The sequence below is a fragment of the Dipodomys ordii genome, unplaced genomic scaffold, assembly GCF_000151885.1.
Source record: "Dipodomys ordii isolate 6190 unplaced genomic scaffold, Dord_2.0 Scaffold8, whole genome shotgun sequence".
NCBI lineage: Eukaryota > Metazoa > Chordata > Mammalia > Rodentia > Heteromyidae > Dipodomys > Dipodomys ordii.
Window position 1 is genome coordinate 20,803,798 of NW_012267224.1, and position 20,294 is coordinate 20,824,091.

The window sequence follows — 20,294 nt, forward strand, 5'->3', positions numbered from 1 at the left end:
AATGCTAGTCATTGAAGAGTGCTTAAAATGGATATTTCATTATATATAAACTACTTTCATTATTGCCCTAAAGCCTTTTCATTATCAAGAGAGGGTGTGGGGATAAGAAAACACATAGGAACAAATCCAGGGTGCCTGTAATCCTAGCTACTCAGGAAGCTGAGAGGATGACAGTTCAAAACTAGCCCTAGCAGGAAAGTCCGTGATACTCTTATTTCCCATTAACAACCCAAAAAGTCGTAAGTGGAGCTGTGGCTATCTTTGAGTTCAAAAGCTCAAGGACAATATCCAGGCTATGAATCATAACCCTGTGACTGACACTGGAGGATAAAAAGACCCCCAAAACAAAACAAAACAAAAATCAGAAAACAAACCTTATATGCATAGATTCTATGCTAACCAGATGAAATGTGAAATTTTCTTTGTAGGAGTTCAGTATGTTGTACAAGTCAGACACTGGCTTACACAGTCAAAGTAAAGTGCTTCCCTTTCCAAGTGTACACCCTTCTCCCTAACAGGTTCAGTTATCAAACTGGTTTTTACCTAATCATATTTTGAAAATGAAACCTACATGTTAACTATTGATATTTCAATTTATAAATGTTTTATGCAATCTCTTAAAGTGTATAAAACTTTACTCAACTAAATAGAAAACAAGCACCCTGGGGCTGGGAAGGTGGCTCAGTGTTAGAGCGTTTGCCTTGCATGCCTGAGGCCCTGGGTTCGATTCCTCAGCACCATATAAGCAAAAAGAAAAAAAAACCAGAAGTGGTGCTATGGCTCAAGTGGTAGAGCGCTAGCCTTGAGCTGAAGAGCTGAGGGACAGCTCCCAGACCCAGAGTGCAGGCCCCACGACTGGACCCCCCCCAAAAAAAAAACAAAAAGAAAACAAGCACCCTGCTATTATTCTTAAAAGAGGAAAGGAAAAATCAGTGTTCTAAAATCATTATTTCTAGGTACATAGATCTTCCTGTTCTATCTGCTTTTGTGAAAAAGGTACTTATAGCTAGTATAAACTTATTTAAAAAGGAGGAAATTAGGATTACATCTTCATTCACTTGAATTTTATTATTTACCTCCCTTCATGTTGTATACCAAAAAGGACCTGTATCTTGTTATACATTTTAACATGTATCCTGAAAGGTGAGATTTTTCTCATTAGTAAATGCAAATTTTACTTAAAAAAAGACAATTTTGTTTTATAACCTTTTCATATTGAATACATATTTTGAAATCTACATTTCTTGAACTATTTTCCACACAGAAGTACTGCATGAGTGGTTTCATTTGTACCTGGAGACGCTGCTTGGTAGATGATCTTTTCACCCTCTCGTTCTGGTACTGCTGTGTGGCAGATTGCCATCATGGTAAGAAACTCACATATAATAGGTGCAGTTGGCTGTGAGAAAGGAACACAAAAATTTTAATTCTTTTCAGTTAACCACTTCAACACCACTCTGATAGTTATATTACTTCATATCTAGCTCTTAAGAATGCAGCTTGGGCTGGGTGCTGGTAGCTGATGCCTGAGGAGATCTGAGGATCATGGTTGAAGCCAACCCTGGGTAGGAAAGTCCATGAGACTCTTATCTCCAAGTAACCATGAAAGAATGAGTCAAAGTGGAGCTATGGCTTAGCTGGTAGAGTACTAACCTTGAGCTCAAAAGCAGAGACAGTGCTCGGGCCCTGAGTTCTAGCCCCAGGGCCAGCACACACACACAAAAGCTTGGAATGTGAGATTAGTTGTAGGGAGCCAACATGTGTTACGAACAAAGTATATTTCCACCCAAATTACTGTAACTTGTACTTCTTCATTCACCTTCCAGATGAATTAGGGTGGGGCAATATTCAAAGTTGAACTCAGGGCCTCACACTTGCTAGGCAGGTGCTCTTATCTCTTGAACCAAACCTCTAGCCCTTTTTGCTCTGTTTATTTATGAGATAGGGTCTCACTTTTTGCCCAGGCTGGTTTGTACTGCGATTCTTCTATTTATGCTTTTTGATATTGTTAGGATGGAAGGCATATACCATTACATCGAACTTTTGCTTTTGAGATGAACTTTTTTTTTTAACCTGGTTGGTTCTCAAACAGTAATTTTCTGATTTCTGCTTCCAGAGGAGCTAGAATCCCAGGCATGAGTCACAGGTGCCTAGCTTACCTTCTGAACATTTATACAACTAGAACTAGTCAACTAGAGCTAGTACAGTGGGAAATGATGATGAATCCTATCCTTGGAGGATAGGAGAGAAATTCTAATATGGCCACTTGCATGGATATAATTTCAGATGGGAATTAAGTCTCAGGTATCTGATCTTACTTTTTTGGGGGAATGATAACAGGATTTCTTTGTAATGCTCTGCCCGCCTGTCTCTAAAAATGGTAACCTTAACCTGCTACATGTTTAACTAAAAGAAGAACAGGGGAGGATTCCTGTATAATGAGCTCTTTTGCCTTAAGACTGGAAAAGTAGCTCCTTTAAGGAGCTAAGAGTTCATAGAGGAAAAAAAGCCAGATATTTAAAATTAAACAGCTTCCTGTCCAACTTCTGATGAAAAGGAATGCCATTCAAATCATACTAAAAAAATAAAAGCCAACAAACATATGTTGAGTAAAAAATAAAAACAAAAAATAAATAAAATGAATGGAAAGGTCAATCAGAAGATTTGGAGACTGTTCTATCTAAGAGATGGTTCCAGCCATGGGCAGCTTAGACTACTGGGGAGATAAAACATGAGTAAACACAAGTGTGATTTATTTACTGAGTGTTAAGGATTCTAAAGAGAATATGGGAAAATCACAAGAGGTGTCTCGGGGAGTCTAATGATCCTCGAGACAAACACATATTTATGTGGCTGACATTTTAGCACCACAGAGAATTGAGAGCAGCAAGGAATGGCCTACAACTGGAAAGGTTCTGAAGAAGGAGAAAATGAAGTGTGCTTGAGAAAAATCAAAGAAGGCCAGTGTGGTCTCAGGAGGCAGAGGTGAAAAGGAACTCAGGTGGAGAGAGTAGAGACCAGGTTGGGGGCCTGATCACCAAACTCTGAGCAGGAAGAGGGAGGCAGAGTGATCTTGTACAGGGCAGGTAAGGGACTCGACTCTCATTGTATCATTCTGTCCACCATTTACAGCAACAACTGGAGAGGAGTGAAAAAGGCAAACCAGGAAACTGATTAGGAAGCTATGGCTGAAATCCACACTGGGGCTGCTGTGGTCTAGACAAAGGGAAAAAATGTTGAGAATGAATTATAGCAGACACTTGACACTTGTCAGTACTGACAAGGGCTTGGTGGCTCATAGGAGATCTGGACAGTAGAGAAAAAGAGAGACTAAGGATAGGTCTTAAATTCTCAGGAGTAATTGGACAGGTGATGGCATACTTTACTGAAACTGAGGACACAAATGAGAAGAGCTGTACTAGGGTGAGGTTTTTGTGGATCCTGAAGCTATATTTTGTTGATGATCCAAGGGATATGGCTCTACTGAGGGGCAATAAGTCCATTTGTGGCTAGAATGAAAACTGTTGGGTAATGATTTTGAAATACCGAGCTTGAGTGGTATTGAGGAACTGTTTAAATTCCAGAATACTTGGTACTTTAATCTCATGGAGTGAAGAATTATTGGTGACTGCATAAGGATATGTTCACATTGGATGCAGACATCTTCAGTTGTTGTTACAGATTTTGCACTAGTTTAGGATATTGCCAAGTAACTCATATATACATACACACACACACACACACACACACACATACACATAGGATTGCTAACAACATTGCTTCTTACGAATTGGTTCTGTAATTACTTAAAATTAAGCTCTTTGAAAAGCGAGAGTACTGATTAATGATAATACTAAAACTACATTTTCAACTACCACAAATGCATGTCAGCCATGTAAAAAGGATTTAGCAATAATGGGTTTTTGGTAATTATTAAAATGATCCTGAGAAAATAAATATCTAAACATGGAAGAGAGTTGAGAAACATCCATTCGTTTCCATCCATTAATGAAGAAAATGGTTTTCTGTCACTTACATGATTATTTTGGAGGTTTTCCAGCAATGATGAATCACTGAATGTCTTCTCATCTGCAGTCTGTGGGCTCTGCCTGCAGGGGAAGAATAAAGCAAACCTGCTTCATTTCTACCATGCCAACAATCTCATATCAAGCAAATAGATATGCCTGCATGCCTTTGACAAATCAAATATAACTCAGCCTGAATTTCTAAATAAGATATCATGGCTGTTTCATAAGACACATTGAAGCATTCTAAAATGTGTGTGTGTGTGTGTGTGTGAGAGAGAGAGAGAGAGAGAGAGAGAGAGAGAGAGAGAGAGAGAAAGCGAGCCTGTACTGGGGCTTGAACTCAAACCCTCTCATTCTCTTTTGGCTTTTCTTTGTTCACAACTGTTGTTTTATAATATGAGCCACACCTCCAGTTGCAGCTTTTTTGTAGATTAATTGGAAATAAGAGACTCTTGGCTTTCTGTCTAGACTGGTTTCAAACCATGATCTCAGCCTCCTGAATAGCTAGGATTATAGTGTGAGCTATTCATACCTGGCTGATTTTTTTTAATATAACAAAACTTCTGTAACACCTAGAAGTAAATTTCTTCAATTTCCATATTTTCATTTTTTTGAATTCTGATGAATGAAGTTAGCCTAAAATATTAATCCTTTTACTTTAGCCTAAATGACTTGTTATATTAGTGATAAATACTTCATTATTACTACATGACATACAAAAACATGAGTAAGCTATTAACATCTTATATCAATATCTGTCCCTGACAAATACCTGCACAAATATTTATAAGCATATCACATCTCTGTATTTTTAGCGTTGTTGCTGCCTTCAGATTATTAGATGCACTGTATTGGTATTTTCTTTATAATCTAGCTATTATTAGATTCAGGGTGATATATTTGTGAGATTAAAAGGAAAAGGAAGAGAAACATGTAAGTGGGAATGCCAAAACAAAAGGCATCTTTGAAATGTACAATGAAAATATATACATAAACTTCTGTGCATAGGAGGAAAAAATTTCTGAATTCATCAAGGAAAAAATAATATCACCCAAAATAAGTACAATCCAGAAAGCTCGTGCGTTATATAGAGTGTTATCAAGGTTTATGTGTGAGCTAGTAAGACCATCATATTTTAAAACCAGAAGCTTGAAAGAAAGAAGAAATAGCTGAAGAAAATAGTGGATAAAGGAACAGAACACACACAGCACCTTCAATGAGATACATTTTCTCCCCCAAACCAATGGAGTAAACTTAGAATGTTTATAATAAAATTCATCTTGTTTTTTACATGTAGTGGTCTATTAATTCTCAAAACTATCATTGGTATTATTGGTTTAGTTTTAACACTGGGGGAGGGACCAAGAACTTTTAAATGACGTATCAACACGCAGATAGAAAAATTACCATGCATTTCTCCTACAAATATTATTACATATTAAAATGTTTATATTAGGGCTTTACAAAATTTCAATTATTGAGATGTATTATGGTTCCTATTTATAATTTTCTGCTTTACTTTTTAGGAAACTGAGATGATAAGGAATATTCATATTCCTATCTTCCATAACAAAGTCTATTTCCTTTCCAAAGAATTACAGAATATGTTTAATTAATCTCACCAATTATTCTTTTCTTTTTGTAAATTCCAGTTGCTACCACTAATGTAACTTTCAAATAAATGTATAATTCACTTAGATGCATGTATTTATAATTAACATATATATCCCTTTCTCTATTCTTTGACAAAGGCTTTTACTTCATATTCAAACCCCAGTACCCCCCCCCAGCCAGGGTAGAAATTATTATTTTTGGGGGGGGGGTATGGTCGTGGGGCCTGAACTCTGGGCCTGGGCGCTGTCCCTCAACTCTTCAGCACAAGGCTAGCGCTCTACCACTTGAGCCACAGCGCCACTTCCAGCTTTTTTCTTTTTGCTTATGTGGTGCTGAGGAGTGGAGCCCAGGGCCTCAGGCATGCAAGGCAAGCGCTCTACCACTGAGCCACCTTCCCAGCCCCCAGGGTAGAAATTAAAGGTAACTTTTAAGATGTCAAATTTCAAGTTCTCTATTGTTTCATGTATCTTTTAGTAGTTTTAAACACATGCTTATAGCAAGGCCATTCTCTGATGTGAAATGTTGAAAAATCAGTATGTCAGTACAATCTGACAGACACTAAAAGAGACAGTCTGTTCCTAGCATCAAGTCACATCAGAAGGGGCATCTGTGTCTGCTTTTGCTTTCAGCCATAGGCTGCAGCTGAGGTGGGTCCTGTACTAGGCAGGTGTTACTGGGACAGGTGTGCGCAGTGCTCCTGGCTAGACTTGAAGACACCTGTGCTCTCCTCAGTTACTTCTCCAACCTCGTTGTAAGGTCTAAGTCAAAGCTGCAGGGCCACTCTGGGTAAAGGGTGCATGATGGGAAGGGTCAAAGGACACAGTCTTCTGGGAAGAATCTTGAGGCCAACCTCAAGATTCCCTTCTGTGCACCCAGGCTGCTCCGACTCATAACCATGGCTGCTCCCCTGGTCCAGTTGCTGATTTCTGCAGTGAGAATTAACTACATTTCCAGAATTATGAGCTCGGTGCATGGCTTCATGAAGGGATGAAGTGTAGCCCTGAGACCTGTGTGGCTTTGCGGGGTGACTTTCAGTCCTTGGCACAGGGCATCTTTGCAGGGACTACCTCAAGTGCAAGTCTGCCACTTGGCCCCACAACCTCGACCTGTCACTTTTTTCTGGCCCCTTTTGCCCTTTGGCAAGTTATTCACTAGACTGTCAATCTTGGCTTTCTTTGTGGGCCTCAACTTGCTATTGGCATTCTTCACACAGAGTGAGGAAAGCTTGTTTCTTTTGCCTTCTTCTGATAATTCCAATGTGGGGCAGACAAAAGCCATGATGTCTTCTAGACCCTGTGTACAAGCAGGTACCGGCTCCTAACTGACTCTGGGAGAGCGTATTTTCTCCTGCCCACTGCCGTACCTGGGTGTGTCAGGTGAACCTTCTTCTGGGTAATAACTAGCAGGAATTTAGAGCACATGCTTGAATTTCTCTTTTGAAAACCGATAGCGACAATTGGACAGAGAGATCTCCAGCCGCTGTTTAGTAAAGAGCTGTGCAATGCTCTCAGGCTGACCCATGCAAAAACATCTTCCTGAACACTGCCATTCACAGACCTGGTTGGTTAGACTCACAGTGCAACACTGTGACTTTGCGAGGTCAGCTGTCTAGATGAGATCACAGTCACCACAAAGCACACCAGTCCTGGTCAGTGCTGAGACTCCTCCGTGGTGTTTACTAGCGCTTGTTGTCAGCAGGACACGTGCAACTTTCTGAATGGGATGAGGTTCTCCCAAGTGATGGAGTGCAGCCTGATCCCAGTCAATACCCTCTCTAACCGAAGGACTATGGCCCCTTCCCCCAACCTGGGGAATCTCTATGGTGCTATGGGGGCGGGGGGGGGGTCCTCTGGCCCTAGAAGTCCAGCCCTGTTGAGCCCAAGGTTTGCAACTTATGATTTTCAATGGTATCATTGATTTCAAATCAGAATTCCTGGCTGGGAAATTTAACTTTTTTGTCATGCGTCTTGGCCTTCAGAGTTAAATCCAAAAATGTACATTAGTGTTTAAATGCAATAATATTCTTTGCTAGACACTGGTTTTGACCAAAGTAATGAGACCTGGCTTTCTGTGTGACTCAAAGTATTTCTGAAGGCAATTACAAACGAGGCAATCCAAAAACATTCTCTGAAAGGCTGCATCACTGGATAAATAAATTACCCGCCAAGGGGACTGCTTTGAAGACAAATGCTAATTTAGATGTGTTAGATCTCATTATTGTATGGTCACACCCGGAAAAATGTTTTAGTGAAGCTAGCCCTTGCCTCAGAATAAAATACCTTTCACTTCACGTATAATTATAGGCCAGAATGAAACAAGAAAATAAATGACTGGAGAACAGAAAATCATACTATCTGAATAATAAAACCACAAATGACTAAGCACAGAACATTTTTAAAAGTAATCTTTCTGGAGAGACACCACCATTATCATTTACTTAAAAAATTGCCAGAAGGTATACTAGGGAACTATATTAGATAGTTAATCAAACCCTAAATTATATGTTATGTGGGATATGCTTCAAAATAATCATGGGGGAAAGACAAAGATGCACTGAAATTCGGCTTGGGTGTGTATTATTTAAGTTAGCAATGGCATATTTCCTCTTTATTGTTTTTTTTTTTTTTTGCCGGTTGTGGGGGCCTGAACTCTGGGCCTGGGTGCTGTCCCTTGGCTCTTCAGCTCAAGGCTAGCGCTCTACCACTTGAGCCATAGTGCCACTTCCGGCTTTTTCTGCTTATGTGGTGCTGAGAAATCGAACCCAGGGCCTCAGGCATGCAAGGCAAGCGCTCTACCACTGAGCCACCTTCCCAGCCCCCTCTTTACTGTTTATGCTTAAGATTTTCCACAAGAAACGTTAAGGAAAGAGAAAAACTGTTAAGGAAACAGTGCTGGAAAAATAAGCATTTTTTTTGGCTACGTGGAGGTTGAAAAAGACTGTTTCTTTTTATACTCTAAATATTGATTTTATCAATGTAGAGAATAAGGGGTCTTTAATAGAAAGGAATTTATCTGTGAGTAAGCAGCAGCTGGTTATGACATAATTTTATCTCTTCAAATTGTAAATATATTAATTGTAAATATATTAAATATATTAATATTTAACAGCAGAAATACAGTCACCATCTGACTACTTTTAATGTCAACAAAATCTGTTTGATAATGTACTACATGTTTGCCTTTAAAACTGACAGCCTGGGAGCTGTCTCTGAGCTATTTTTTTCCTCATAGCTAGCACTCTACCACTTGAGACACAGCTATTTGGTGTTGAATTGCTCTGGCTGGCTTTGAACTGCAATCCTCAAATCTCAGCATCCTGAGTAGCTAGGATTATAGGGGTGAGCCATCATAACTTGACACTTTTATAGTGAATACTAATTCAGGTACAGCCGTAAAATACATACAGCTCACAGGCTTTACATTTAGAATCCAAGGAGCCTCATGCTGAAAGTTGAAGCTATGGAGTAGCTGGCCTGGAGCACATGTTCAGAGCTGTAGTTGTGATTTACAGAGTCATCTACACTGTACTCCCGATGCCCAGGAGCATAAAATGCATCTGGATGCCTGGAACAGGATTCGACCAGGATTACACCTGATGACTTTGCTTTCCTTTGCATAAAAACCAATTGGATGAGATTGGGCAAATGCCAGATGCACGAATGTGAAAAACTGTGGGTCCTTCTGTTCTCTATACTAACTTTCTTCGAGTCAGTCAAAATTTTACCTCTGTACTTGTACTTGTTCAATAATACCAGAAAGTTACTGAAATACATTTAAGATTGAGAATGCTAAAGGAAATCACTAGAAAAAGAGAATGATTTTTGAAGGTGCAAGACTATCTAAAAGCAGGTACTCTTAACATTCCAAAATCCATACAATGTAATATAACTAGCTTATACTTTATGCCTGGGCTAGACCAAATTTTAACTCTGGACTCTGTGTTTGTAGCTTGTATTCTCTGTGGACAAATTACTTACCAGAGTCTCTACCTAAATTTTATCAACTTTAAAATGACCCTGGCATAAATGGACATGTTAAAATGGAATACTTTTGTACAATTAATCGAGGCCCACAAAAAGTGCTATGCGATGAAGAGTGAAATCAAGTAGAGGTAGTACTCTGTGGGCTTACTAAGTCTAAACACTCTTCTAAGCATTTTAAAAACAGTAGTTATTTGATCTTCAAAATTTCCTAATGATGTAAGTACTACTCATCCATATTCTCCCTGTCGAGTTAATAATAGAGGACCCCTCCAAAGTGGGGTCTGAGGTCAACATTCACATGACTCAGGACCAAATAGAAACTCAAGTAATGATTGTTCCTTCATCTTTTCAGGTCTACAGGTAATAATTGCATAGGTAGAAAATACAAGTATATAAAAGTAAGGCTGTTGGAAGTAGAACTATCCTATGGCTCAAGAGGTAGAGTACCAGCCTTGAGCAAAAAAGTTAAAGGACATCAACCTGGCCCTGAATTTGACCTCCACCCCCAGTACTGGCATAAAAAACCAACAACAATACAAAAACATAACAAAAACCAAATGTCAGATTTAAGAATGTGCAAAATTCTTATTAAAGAGGCAGAAAAGTTTTTATTTTAGAATATTTACTTTTTAATAATTAATATCTAAGTTTATATATAATGGCAAGTAGAAATATATCAACAAGTTATAAAATTCTGGCCCTCTTTTATTTGGAGTTACATCGTTTAGAATATTAAAATTTCTAAAAGGGTGTTGTATTTATTTTTAAAATCTTAATTAATCTAGATAAAATAACATCCTCTCTTTCCAATAGCGATTAAAGTTATGAAACATCTGGTCATGTCCATCACCCTGGGCAGGAGACATACTCATGCAGCCTGCAGTGGTCTAGCTTAGGAAATGTTCTATTTTGTATGAAGTAATGTATCACAGGAACTGGGAGAATAGGAACAAGTGTAGTCTTCATTTTGCAAACACAGAACTCTCTACTGAAAATAGGATATCTTAATGTCATTTTTTCACATTCCTACCCAAAAATACCAATCTTAAATAGAGTGAAAGTGATTTCTTTCTTTCTTGTAGAAAATACTCGTCAATGACACTACTGAACAGTGCTTAGAATCAATAGAAACATGCTGCCACAGAGAAGCAATAAATAATAAGAGATACAAATAGCCTTGGGTTTACAAAAGTTGAACTTAAAACTTACCCATCATAAATCAAGGAGCATCTTGAGTCAAATTTTAACTACATCATCAAAGGGACTTGTGTAATGTTAAACTTGAATTATACACAGCTAAACATGCTGTTTTTACGTATTTAAATTTTACTAAAAATTATAGTTGCTTGTAAGATATCCAAACGCATGACATTAACCATGAGCACAAAATAACACATCAGTTGTCATATGAATCAAGCAAATGCCTCCCTCAGTAATGATATGAATTATGAGGTTTACTGAAAAAGTTCTGTTAAATCTTTGCTTTAATTTATTGAAGTAAATAAACATCATTAATTTGAATTTATTAAATGACCACTTTTTAGCCTCTGAAGAGACTTCGTAAGACAAGAACTATAAAAGGAAATTTCCCTAACTAGGCCGTGTGTCAAGCAGTCTGTTCTGTAGCTGCAAAGAGCCACGGGGGCAGAAGGGGGCAGTGCTGAGCTACAAGAAAAATGTCACATAAAACCAGTTTTGTATTAAATGTTTATACAGGTTATTGAATATGAAATCAAGGACACTCAACAGATTTCAATAAATAATCTACGTCAGAGCATCATCACCCAATCTGCTAAGCAATGCTTCTTTCAAAAGTAGTGTAATTTGTCTAACAAAACAGGAAGACACAAACTGTTTAAAGACATCCATGGGACAGAAGCGTCCACACAGCTTACCAGTCATCAGGAGAGCACACATAATCCTCAGGTTCAGGGACATGGCTTCAGAAAGCAAGAAGCAAAAGACAGAGAGGAAGAGAAAAAAAGGGAAAAGTAATCACAGAAAAGTTGGGAGAAACAAACAAACAAAAAAGACCATGAATCAGGGTAGTACTGAAAGGTGGGTTTCTGAAAAAGTAAAGAAATGAACTTTTAGTTGGGTCTAAAAGGATGACAGTTAGTACTGTAAGTAGAACGTGAAGGATTATGGTAATTAAGTTATATGACATTATCCAGCTCATAAATGGATGACCAATTTGCCTTTCAGTCAGTACAAAATTCACTGATTTTTATGCACAGAATTCAAGGTTCAATAATAAACTTAGCAACTTAAATTTGCACTAAAGCCAATGGAAACTAAACACGTGTGTCTCATAACCAGAGTAAAATGTTTTAATCAAAGCCAATATGCTAATACCTAAGGAACAATCACACCAATAAAACTTGCCAATAAATACATTTTTAAGAAGGAACTTTAGCTACCATGAAACAATAATTCCTTAAAAAGATACATAAAAATAAAGGTTAATTGCATGTCTGTGATTAAATAAAGCCACATCTTAAAAGGTTAACTGGTATACAAAAATGTTCACTTAAATGTCAATTCACTCATTAATCCATTCTCTATCTCAAACAAAAATGTGCTCCTCAACACTTTAAATTTACCCACTACTTCATTTGATATATTTCATGTCAAGCAGACAGTAGTTCATGTCAGAGCAAATTTGTCTTATTAATCTTTTCTTTCATTATTTAGGATTACTCATAATCTTTTAAAATAACTTATTAGATGTAAGTTGAAATTTTAAAGATGCAGTCCTGAGTACAAATGAAAGGTCACCATTCTGAAGAATATAGAATAAATTTTGCTTAAAAAAATACCCCCCAAACCCTCACGTAATCCTTCTATTCCCTAAATGTCCATCCCCTTGTTTTTTACTCTTTTTCTTCTTTTCATCTTTTTCATTCTACCTGGCCCTGACATGAACCTCACCCTCCAGGGTCACTTCCCCTAGATCCAACACATGAATTACCTCCAGGGCAGTATCCACTCTAGCGCTCTGCTCACTGGGAAAGAAAGGGTCCCTTTAAGTCACCATTCTCTCTGTGTATGCCAAAGAGGAGGGAGGGATAACCAAGACAACTGTGGGCTGCGCTCCCAGAAAAGAGGTTGGCCTTGCTGCTAAGCACCACGGAAACAGGCTGCAGCACAGTGCAGACCAGGGTCACTTCTGATCAACCTCGAGATTGGGTCCTAGGACTGTGGTCCTGGGAGCTTATCCTGATGGCAAACCCTGTGCCAATCATCTTCCAAGTTGCACTGGGATTGGGGCCCTAGCTTTTGATCTCTTAGAAGGGTGATGAGCAGAGATGGGGAGCAGGTGATGTGCAAATCTGCCTTTGATCCAGCAGCCCTGGTGTGTCCGTGTGCCTTTGAACATGCCAGTCCTGTCCAGTCTGCCCAGTAAGATCTCCACTTAAATCAAATTCATTCTTAAATCTCAACTCAAACATCACTATCTCACTACCTCTCCTAGACCTTCCTGATAAGATTTGCCTTACAGGGACCCCTGTACTACTTTAGGAGTTTGTCTTTGTATGATTACTTATCATCTCTAATCTCTCAATTAGACTGTGAACTTTATGATATAGTAGGAACCAGGTGAACTTTGGTTAGTTACTAAATCTCCGTCACAGAAGGAGTCTGATAGCATCTGTTGAGGTCTGCATGTAAATAAGTAAGTAAATACTCTATCTTAGTTATTATAGACTCCAGTCTTGGTGAGCCAATGGTTAGCCATCATCTACTCGTGGGGCAAAGAATTATGATAATCATGAGGTTTCTTCTTAGTTATAGAGAAGGTATACATTTCTAAACAAAATACTGTTAGCATTATGACTACCTTTGGTCCTCAGCTCCACCCATACCTGAGCTCCTCCCTGCCCAAGAATTCCGGCCCTACAGCTGGCCACTCCCTCTCTCTACTCAGACTGACCTGAGCACTCACTTCCCTCCCTCCCCACCTATATAGGGACAGGTGCCATGTGCTCCCTCTTGGGGGAAATACAGCCCCTCTAATAAACCTTGTAATAATCTTTGTCCTGTGCCTGCCTGCCTCTGCGAGGTCCCCTGGGATGGATGTGAAGGATTCCTTTCTTATACCATGCTCATATATATATATATATATATATATATATATACACACACACATATGTATATATATGTATATATTATATATTAAACTTGTTTTTCTGAAAAGGAAAATATATATAATTTGTTTTCATAGCAATTAAAAAAATCCTAGTTTGGTTTTCTTAGAAGGTTTTCTTAGCGTCAGAGACCATTAAAGTCTTAAGTTGTTGGCAAATAATAGTGTGGAGGGAAAATGTCCTACAATCCTCATAGTATCAAAAGTCTCAGCCATTGAATATTGAATTTCTCCTCTATTGCGGAGATGAAAATACCTGTGATAAAACCTGCAATTTTACATGAGGAGATTGGCTGGAATTTGACACTTCCATAAATGCTCAACAGTAGGATTTCTCAATTGTAATATGTTAAGCTTTCATATGAAAGATATTCACACTTCACTGCCAACTAGGCCACAAAAAAGAGCTAATCAAATAATCCAACAGGTTTAATCATGGGTATGCCTGGCACAAAGTTGAGCCCTATATATTAAATATACATTAACCACTGTTTTGGGACCACTAGGGACGGGTTTAGATTCCTATAATTGCTGAGTACCCATTAAAAAAAAATCCCTGCAGAGAGCTGGCTAACAGTAATCATTCTCCTCTGTACTTCAATTGTAGATGGAGTCTGCCTACAATCAGGCAACAGGCTGTGTGCTCTGATGTATAAGCATGTGGTCAGAAGACAACCATGCTTCCTCCAAAGCCTGTACCATCAACAATCCTTTATAATGCTAACAAACTGTCCATCACAATATGGGACAGGGAATACTTATTAAAAACAGTATCAGGGGGCTGGGAAGACGGTTCAATGATAGAATGCTTGCCTTGCATGCATGAGGCCCTGGGTTCGATTCCTTAGCACCACATAAGCAGAAAAAGCCAGAAGTGGCGCTGTGGCCCAAGCGGTAGAGTGCTAGCCTTGAGATGAGGGACAGTGCCAAGGTCCCATGACCAACAGAAAAAAAAAACCAGTATCAGGATTATGCTTGGCTAAAACAAATAATACATGAATACTGGAAGTCATGTAACAACTCATTTAACTGAATATAGCTTCCAGCATTCTTGAAAACATGACAATACTCTGAGACATTTCCAATACTCAATTAAATTTTGTAAACAAAAGGATTTTTTTGTAAACATGATAGAACTTTGTATCTGGATAAGGATCTTAAAGACAATCTGGTCTGTCTCCTTATTAAATTAGAAAGAGTCAGGAATATCTGCAAAGGAATAGTCTAGGTTCACATGATGAATCTGAGCCATTAGAACTTGTGCCTGTGACTGCACCAAGTAAAAGTTATTTGTTAAGAAAAGTTATTTCCAAAAAAAATTTAATCTACAATGAGAGGTTGCTCAAAGCTACTTCTCCTAGCTCTTAATAATAACATCACCAACACAACAGAAGAAGACTGTTTCCTAGACCTGCCCAATAGGAGTAGCTTTTTAGCTGAAAACCTGATAAAAGAAAAATGAGGCAAGATCCCATTTTACCAAAAAGAAATGTACTCTTTACTTGACTTATGTAAGTGTAATCCCTCTGTACATCACCTTTATAATAACAATAAAACTTCTTTTTTCCAAAAAAAATAGTACTTTAGGTTTCTATTCTGATTATTTCAGTCAATAATCACTAACTTGAAGAAATTCCTTATTGACTTAAAAGCTGGACAAAGTAAAAGAAAGATATCAGCTTTTAAGCAGGTCACTGTAGAAATGATATTCAGGAATGGGTTTACAATGTGTGCAAAAACCATCACCATCCATCTGATAACTAATGTATATTACACAGTGCAGAAGCCTACCCCCTCCTTCATAAGTCTCTGCCTAGTACCTGTGTTACCTGGGTATCTAGTACACCTGGAGGCAGTCACCTCCCCCTACCCTGAGGTCACATCCTGCCCCCAGTCATGCCTCTCATTGGACTGTGGGAGGGACGCTCAGAAGTCACATCCGAATCTGGCATGGCCACACCTTCCCCAGACTTGGCCATACCTGGCCATACCTTCCCTCTATTCCTCCCCTAGATAAGACCTTTGGTCATGCATTTCTACTATGCATGGTTGAGCAGCAATTCAGAATAAAACTTCTCTTTTTGCCTGAATACTATGTGGTATTCACCTCTGGGTTACCTAATTAAACCTAACAGTGCCCAACAACAGACATTAACAGCCTAGTACTCCTCATCTTCCCAATTTAAGTGATTCACATCAGTAAGGCCATTTTTTTTCTCCCATAAAACACAATCTTTAATCAATCTTTTACCATTTGTATTCATCTTCTAAAAAATTATTATCTTTGAGTAGTTGTACAAAGGAGTTGCTATTTTATAAAGCAGTTTATGAATAAAGATACCTTTTTATTCATTTAGTTTACTGGTCCTGGGGCTTGAATTGTTGCCCTGGGCACTATCTCTGAGCTTTTGTGTTCAAGGCTAGTGTTCTACCAGTTGAGCTATACAACTGCCGTGCCAGCTCTTTTGGAAGTTTTTAATGGAGATAAAGAGTCTCATGGACTTTCCTCTCCAGGTTGGCTTATAACTGTGATCCTCAGATATCAGCTTCCTGACTAGCTACAATTATAGGTGTGAGCCACTGGTGCCTGGCTTCAACTGAAGTGAGGAAATCAATAATTTGATTTCATGTACCTAAGAGCAGTTGGGCCGGATGAAGTGAGAAACTGAGTGATAGCCAACCAGGCACCAGGTGCCAGGAGCTGTTGTTCACATAGCCATTCTGGTCCTAACCAGGAGATGGGGGCTGTCTACCTAGCTCCCAGGCCTAGAGGTGAGACAAGCCATCGTTTGAATAGCAGATACCTGGCTCAATGGGTAGAGCCAGAAGGGCCCTGCTTTGGGGAATACATGGTATTGTTTAGCCCCAGGGGAGCCCTGCTCCTATCTCCACCCAACATGTGGACTTTGTCTTTAAAAGCTTGGTTTGGGGCTGCAGGTCTTTGTAACTGGCTGCCTGCACACCACTAGCACTCCAAAAATCTGACCTCTCAAAATATGGCTTCTCTATTTTTCATGACTGGATTTATATATCTGATTTAAGGTATAATTACTGTGCAACAGAACACAATATATCTTGATCAGTCACCCCTTTCTACATCCTCATCTATCCCTCTCCTATCTACACCTTACCTTACCTACCTTAATTTTGTAGGACGTACATTGGATTCTTTTCTTCCCTTCATTCGTCTACCCTTTTCCCCTTGACCCCACACCACTCGTTTGAATATCTGCCTCCTAGTGTTTTATTTTGCTGAGCTTTTATTTTGCCTTTCTAAGGAATTACACAATTTGAGAGCTCCCTCGGATCAACCATATTTCAGTCAAAACATTTGTATACACTTACATACCACCCAACATATTTACTTATAAGTTTATAAGCTAAATCTGAAGTAAGGAGGTCAGGTCTGGCCAGCACCATTTTGGCCACATGGTAAATGGCAGGGTCTGGCATCTTGTCTTCATGCTGGGAGAAGGAAATGTCTCTACCCATCACCAGGTGATGGGTGAGCTGTGAACCAGGGAGGCAGGGGCAGGGACTTGGCTGATAGGTTACTGAGTGTCAGTCCAGTGCCAGGGACTGGGAATTTCCTGTGGACCTGCTCACTGCTTGGACCCTATGTAGGCCGGACCAGCACAGGCACGATTATGCCATGACACATGTGTCTCAGTGATCATGTCCCGTCTCCTGTCTTGTCTCTGGTCTTCATAGCATCCCAGTTCAGCTCTCCATAGGAGCTGAAATGATTTGTTGGTATTGGTTTTGTTTTTTTCTTTCTCTCTAGCTTGTTTCCTAGCTATGTTATGTGTATTTGGGGGCTGCAGGCCTCTGTAACAACTGGCTGCCGGAAGTGTAATAAAGACTCCAATATTCTAAGCTTCCAAATGTGGCTTCTGGAATAATAGCACCTTACAACAAATCTAGCTTCCACAAATACGGGAAAACATTCATCCTTTGTCTCACTTGGCCTGACTTAATTCCCATAACAATTTTTTTTCCAGATCTTTCCATTTCATCACAATTTTAACTTGCTGTGACTGAAAGGAGGAGAATCAGGAGAAAAAAAAATCATTGAAAAGGTAGCCACTAGAGAAATGACAGCATTTTAATTCAAAAACCAATCAAGTTCTAAATGCATCTTCTTCCTTCATTGAAGTTGTACTCTTGACTTCCGTGCCCAGGGAAATGTATTTGTTCTTCATTACTGGGCTGGGCTCCCTGCAGATCTTCCACCACTTTAAACACTGAAAAAACCATTTGGCCCACACCCTCCCTAGTTCATGTCATCCCCAGTGCAAACAATACCAAACATATACAGAGCAGCTGCTTTCTAGAACAAAAAAGGTTAAACTAAACCTTCTTGTAATATGAATTCCCAGATGTACCATGTTAGTGGCACTAATTAACTGTGTATATCATATGCTAATTAGAAGGGAACAAAACTTACCCATAAGCAATGCCTGCTATGGTGCATTTCTTAAACTGCATTACATTGCATGTCAGGGTACCAGTTTTGTCAGAAAATATGTATTTAACCTAAAAAAAGGTTAAAATTTCCTCATTAGTATCATTTCATAAAACTTGTAGAAGGGGAAAGCATCCTTATATTTTTGTTAAAATACTTTATTGTTATTATAAAGGCGATGTATCGAGGGTTACAGTTACATGAGTCCGGTACAGAGTACATTTCTTTTTGGACAATGTCATCCCTCCCCTCACTCTCGCCCGGTTTTTCCCTCCCATCCTTACCACAACTTGCATAGTCATTTTCAACATAGTGTCCAGTGACTACCATTGCTGCATTTATTCACCCTTTGTCACTATATTTCTGTGCCCCTTCCATACCCTTCCAAAGATAAACAAACTAGACAAAATGAAAAGGGAACAAAAACAACAAAGAAAACAACCAAAAAACCTTCTTGTTTCCATTTCCTAGAGTTTATTTCAATAAATATTTTATATGATCTGAGGTTCCTTCTCTAAGAGTGTAAATTATATTTTTTAATCAATGCTATTCCATTATTGGGGTACAATGAACATTATCAATTACTTTTTACACATTCATCAAGGAAAATATTCACCTTTTTTAGTATTGCAGCAATAAAATTATTTTATAGAGGAGTACGAAAGTCTACTAAGGTATTAGAAAAACTAGAGAAATATACCTTAGGAGATCTACTCACATTCCTCAATGTAGAATCAGCATGAGCTAATACAATGAACATCAAACAACATCTGAGTTGGTAAGAAAAAGAATAATACTATCCTAAATGTTCTTTGAATAGTAAGAGCTGGAAAATGGCAATGGTATCACAAGAATTCTTTTATCAGATAGCATATATAAATGGATTATGAAAATATACATAGTCATGTGCTATATAAGAATGTTTTAGTCAGTGAAGGACTGCATTTATGAGCGTGGTTTTATACGATTATGTTGGCTAGTGACATCACAGCCATTAGTGTGCTGATGTATTTTCTACCATGTCTTAACAATGATGAATTCACCTAACAATGTACTTTTTAGAATGCATCCCTGTCGAGTGATAGGTAAAGGTAGCATGAATCACAAATCTAAATCCTTGTTTGATTGGACTGTTGCATCTTGACATTTTCCTTTAATTCAAGCTGAAGGCTTAGAACAACTGTGTTTATAATTCAAAAACAGCCAATATTTTATATAATACCCTGACCACGTACCAAGGGACATGCTTAGGTTGGTGCAGTGCCTTACCTTCAGGCAAAACCTTCTTTACATAGTGTTTGAAATCTCCAGTTATTAAAAATAAAAATGTTAGTCATGTCCTAACACATGTATATACGCCAAATATTCAAATAATGGAAAACTAAGAGTTGTTAGCACCTCTGACTTTGCCACATTAAGTTAGAAATTATACCAAATCTAATTTCTGACTGAGTAATAGTAAAAGTTTACCTGGCCAAGTTCCTCATTCAGATTAGATGTTCGAGCCATAGCAGCAGTGTCTGTGGGTTCATAGTGCATGTCAAGATCCTTTAAATAAAGAAAGAAATCATTGAATACATCTAAAAATAAGGGACTGGGTAAAATTGGAAAGAAAACAATTAGTATCTTCATTCTACATGTAGAATATATACGTAACTACTACAGGTTCTTATTATCTCTATATCATGTCATTTAATTTCCTTGAATGTTAAAAGGGATGACATTGACCAAGATATACTGTATTCAGAAACTGCTTTGATAAATGGCAACTCCTTTGTACAACTTTTTTTTTCCCTCTGCTGGGCTTGAACTCAGGGCCTGGGCACTGTCCTTGAGCTTCTTTTGCTCAAGGCTTGCACTCTACCACTTGAGCCACAGCACTACCTGCCTTTTTCTGTTTATGTGGTACTAAGGAAGCAAATCCAGGGTTTCATGCATGCTAGGCAAATACTCTACCATTAAGCCACATTCTAAGCCCTGTAAAACTATTTAAAAATAATAATAAAAAGAAAAAAATAATTCAGGATAACTCAATATAGAATGTATCTCAATTAGGG

At 38.5% G+C, this 20,294-nt stretch overlaps 1 protein-coding gene across 3 annotated transcripts in view; it reads right to left on the reverse strand.

Annotated features, from left to right (window-relative positions):
• The window catches only part of Atp8a1 (ATPase, aminophospholipid transporter (APLT), class I, type 8A, member 1), a 215,387-nt gene that overhangs the window by 121,477 nt on the left and 73,616 nt on the right, over positions 1-20,294 (reverse strand). For 2 of the 3 annotated variants that reach the window (XM_013009073.1, XM_013009075.1), the window contains 5 exons: positions 19,708-19,785; positions 18,220-18,308; positions 11,521-11,565; positions 4,037-4,109; positions 1,294-1,399 (listed from right to left, as the gene is read on the reverse strand). In XM_013009073.1, coding sequence (XP_012864527.1) covers positions 1,294-1,399; positions 4,037-4,109; positions 11,521-11,565; positions 18,220-18,308; positions 19,708-19,785 — 391 coding nt within the window. The remainder of the gene's footprint in view (positions 1-1,293; positions 1,400-4,036; positions 4,110-11,520; positions 11,566-18,219; positions 18,309-19,707; positions 19,786-20,294) is intronic. The other variant, XM_013009074.1, reaches the window with a different exon arrangement.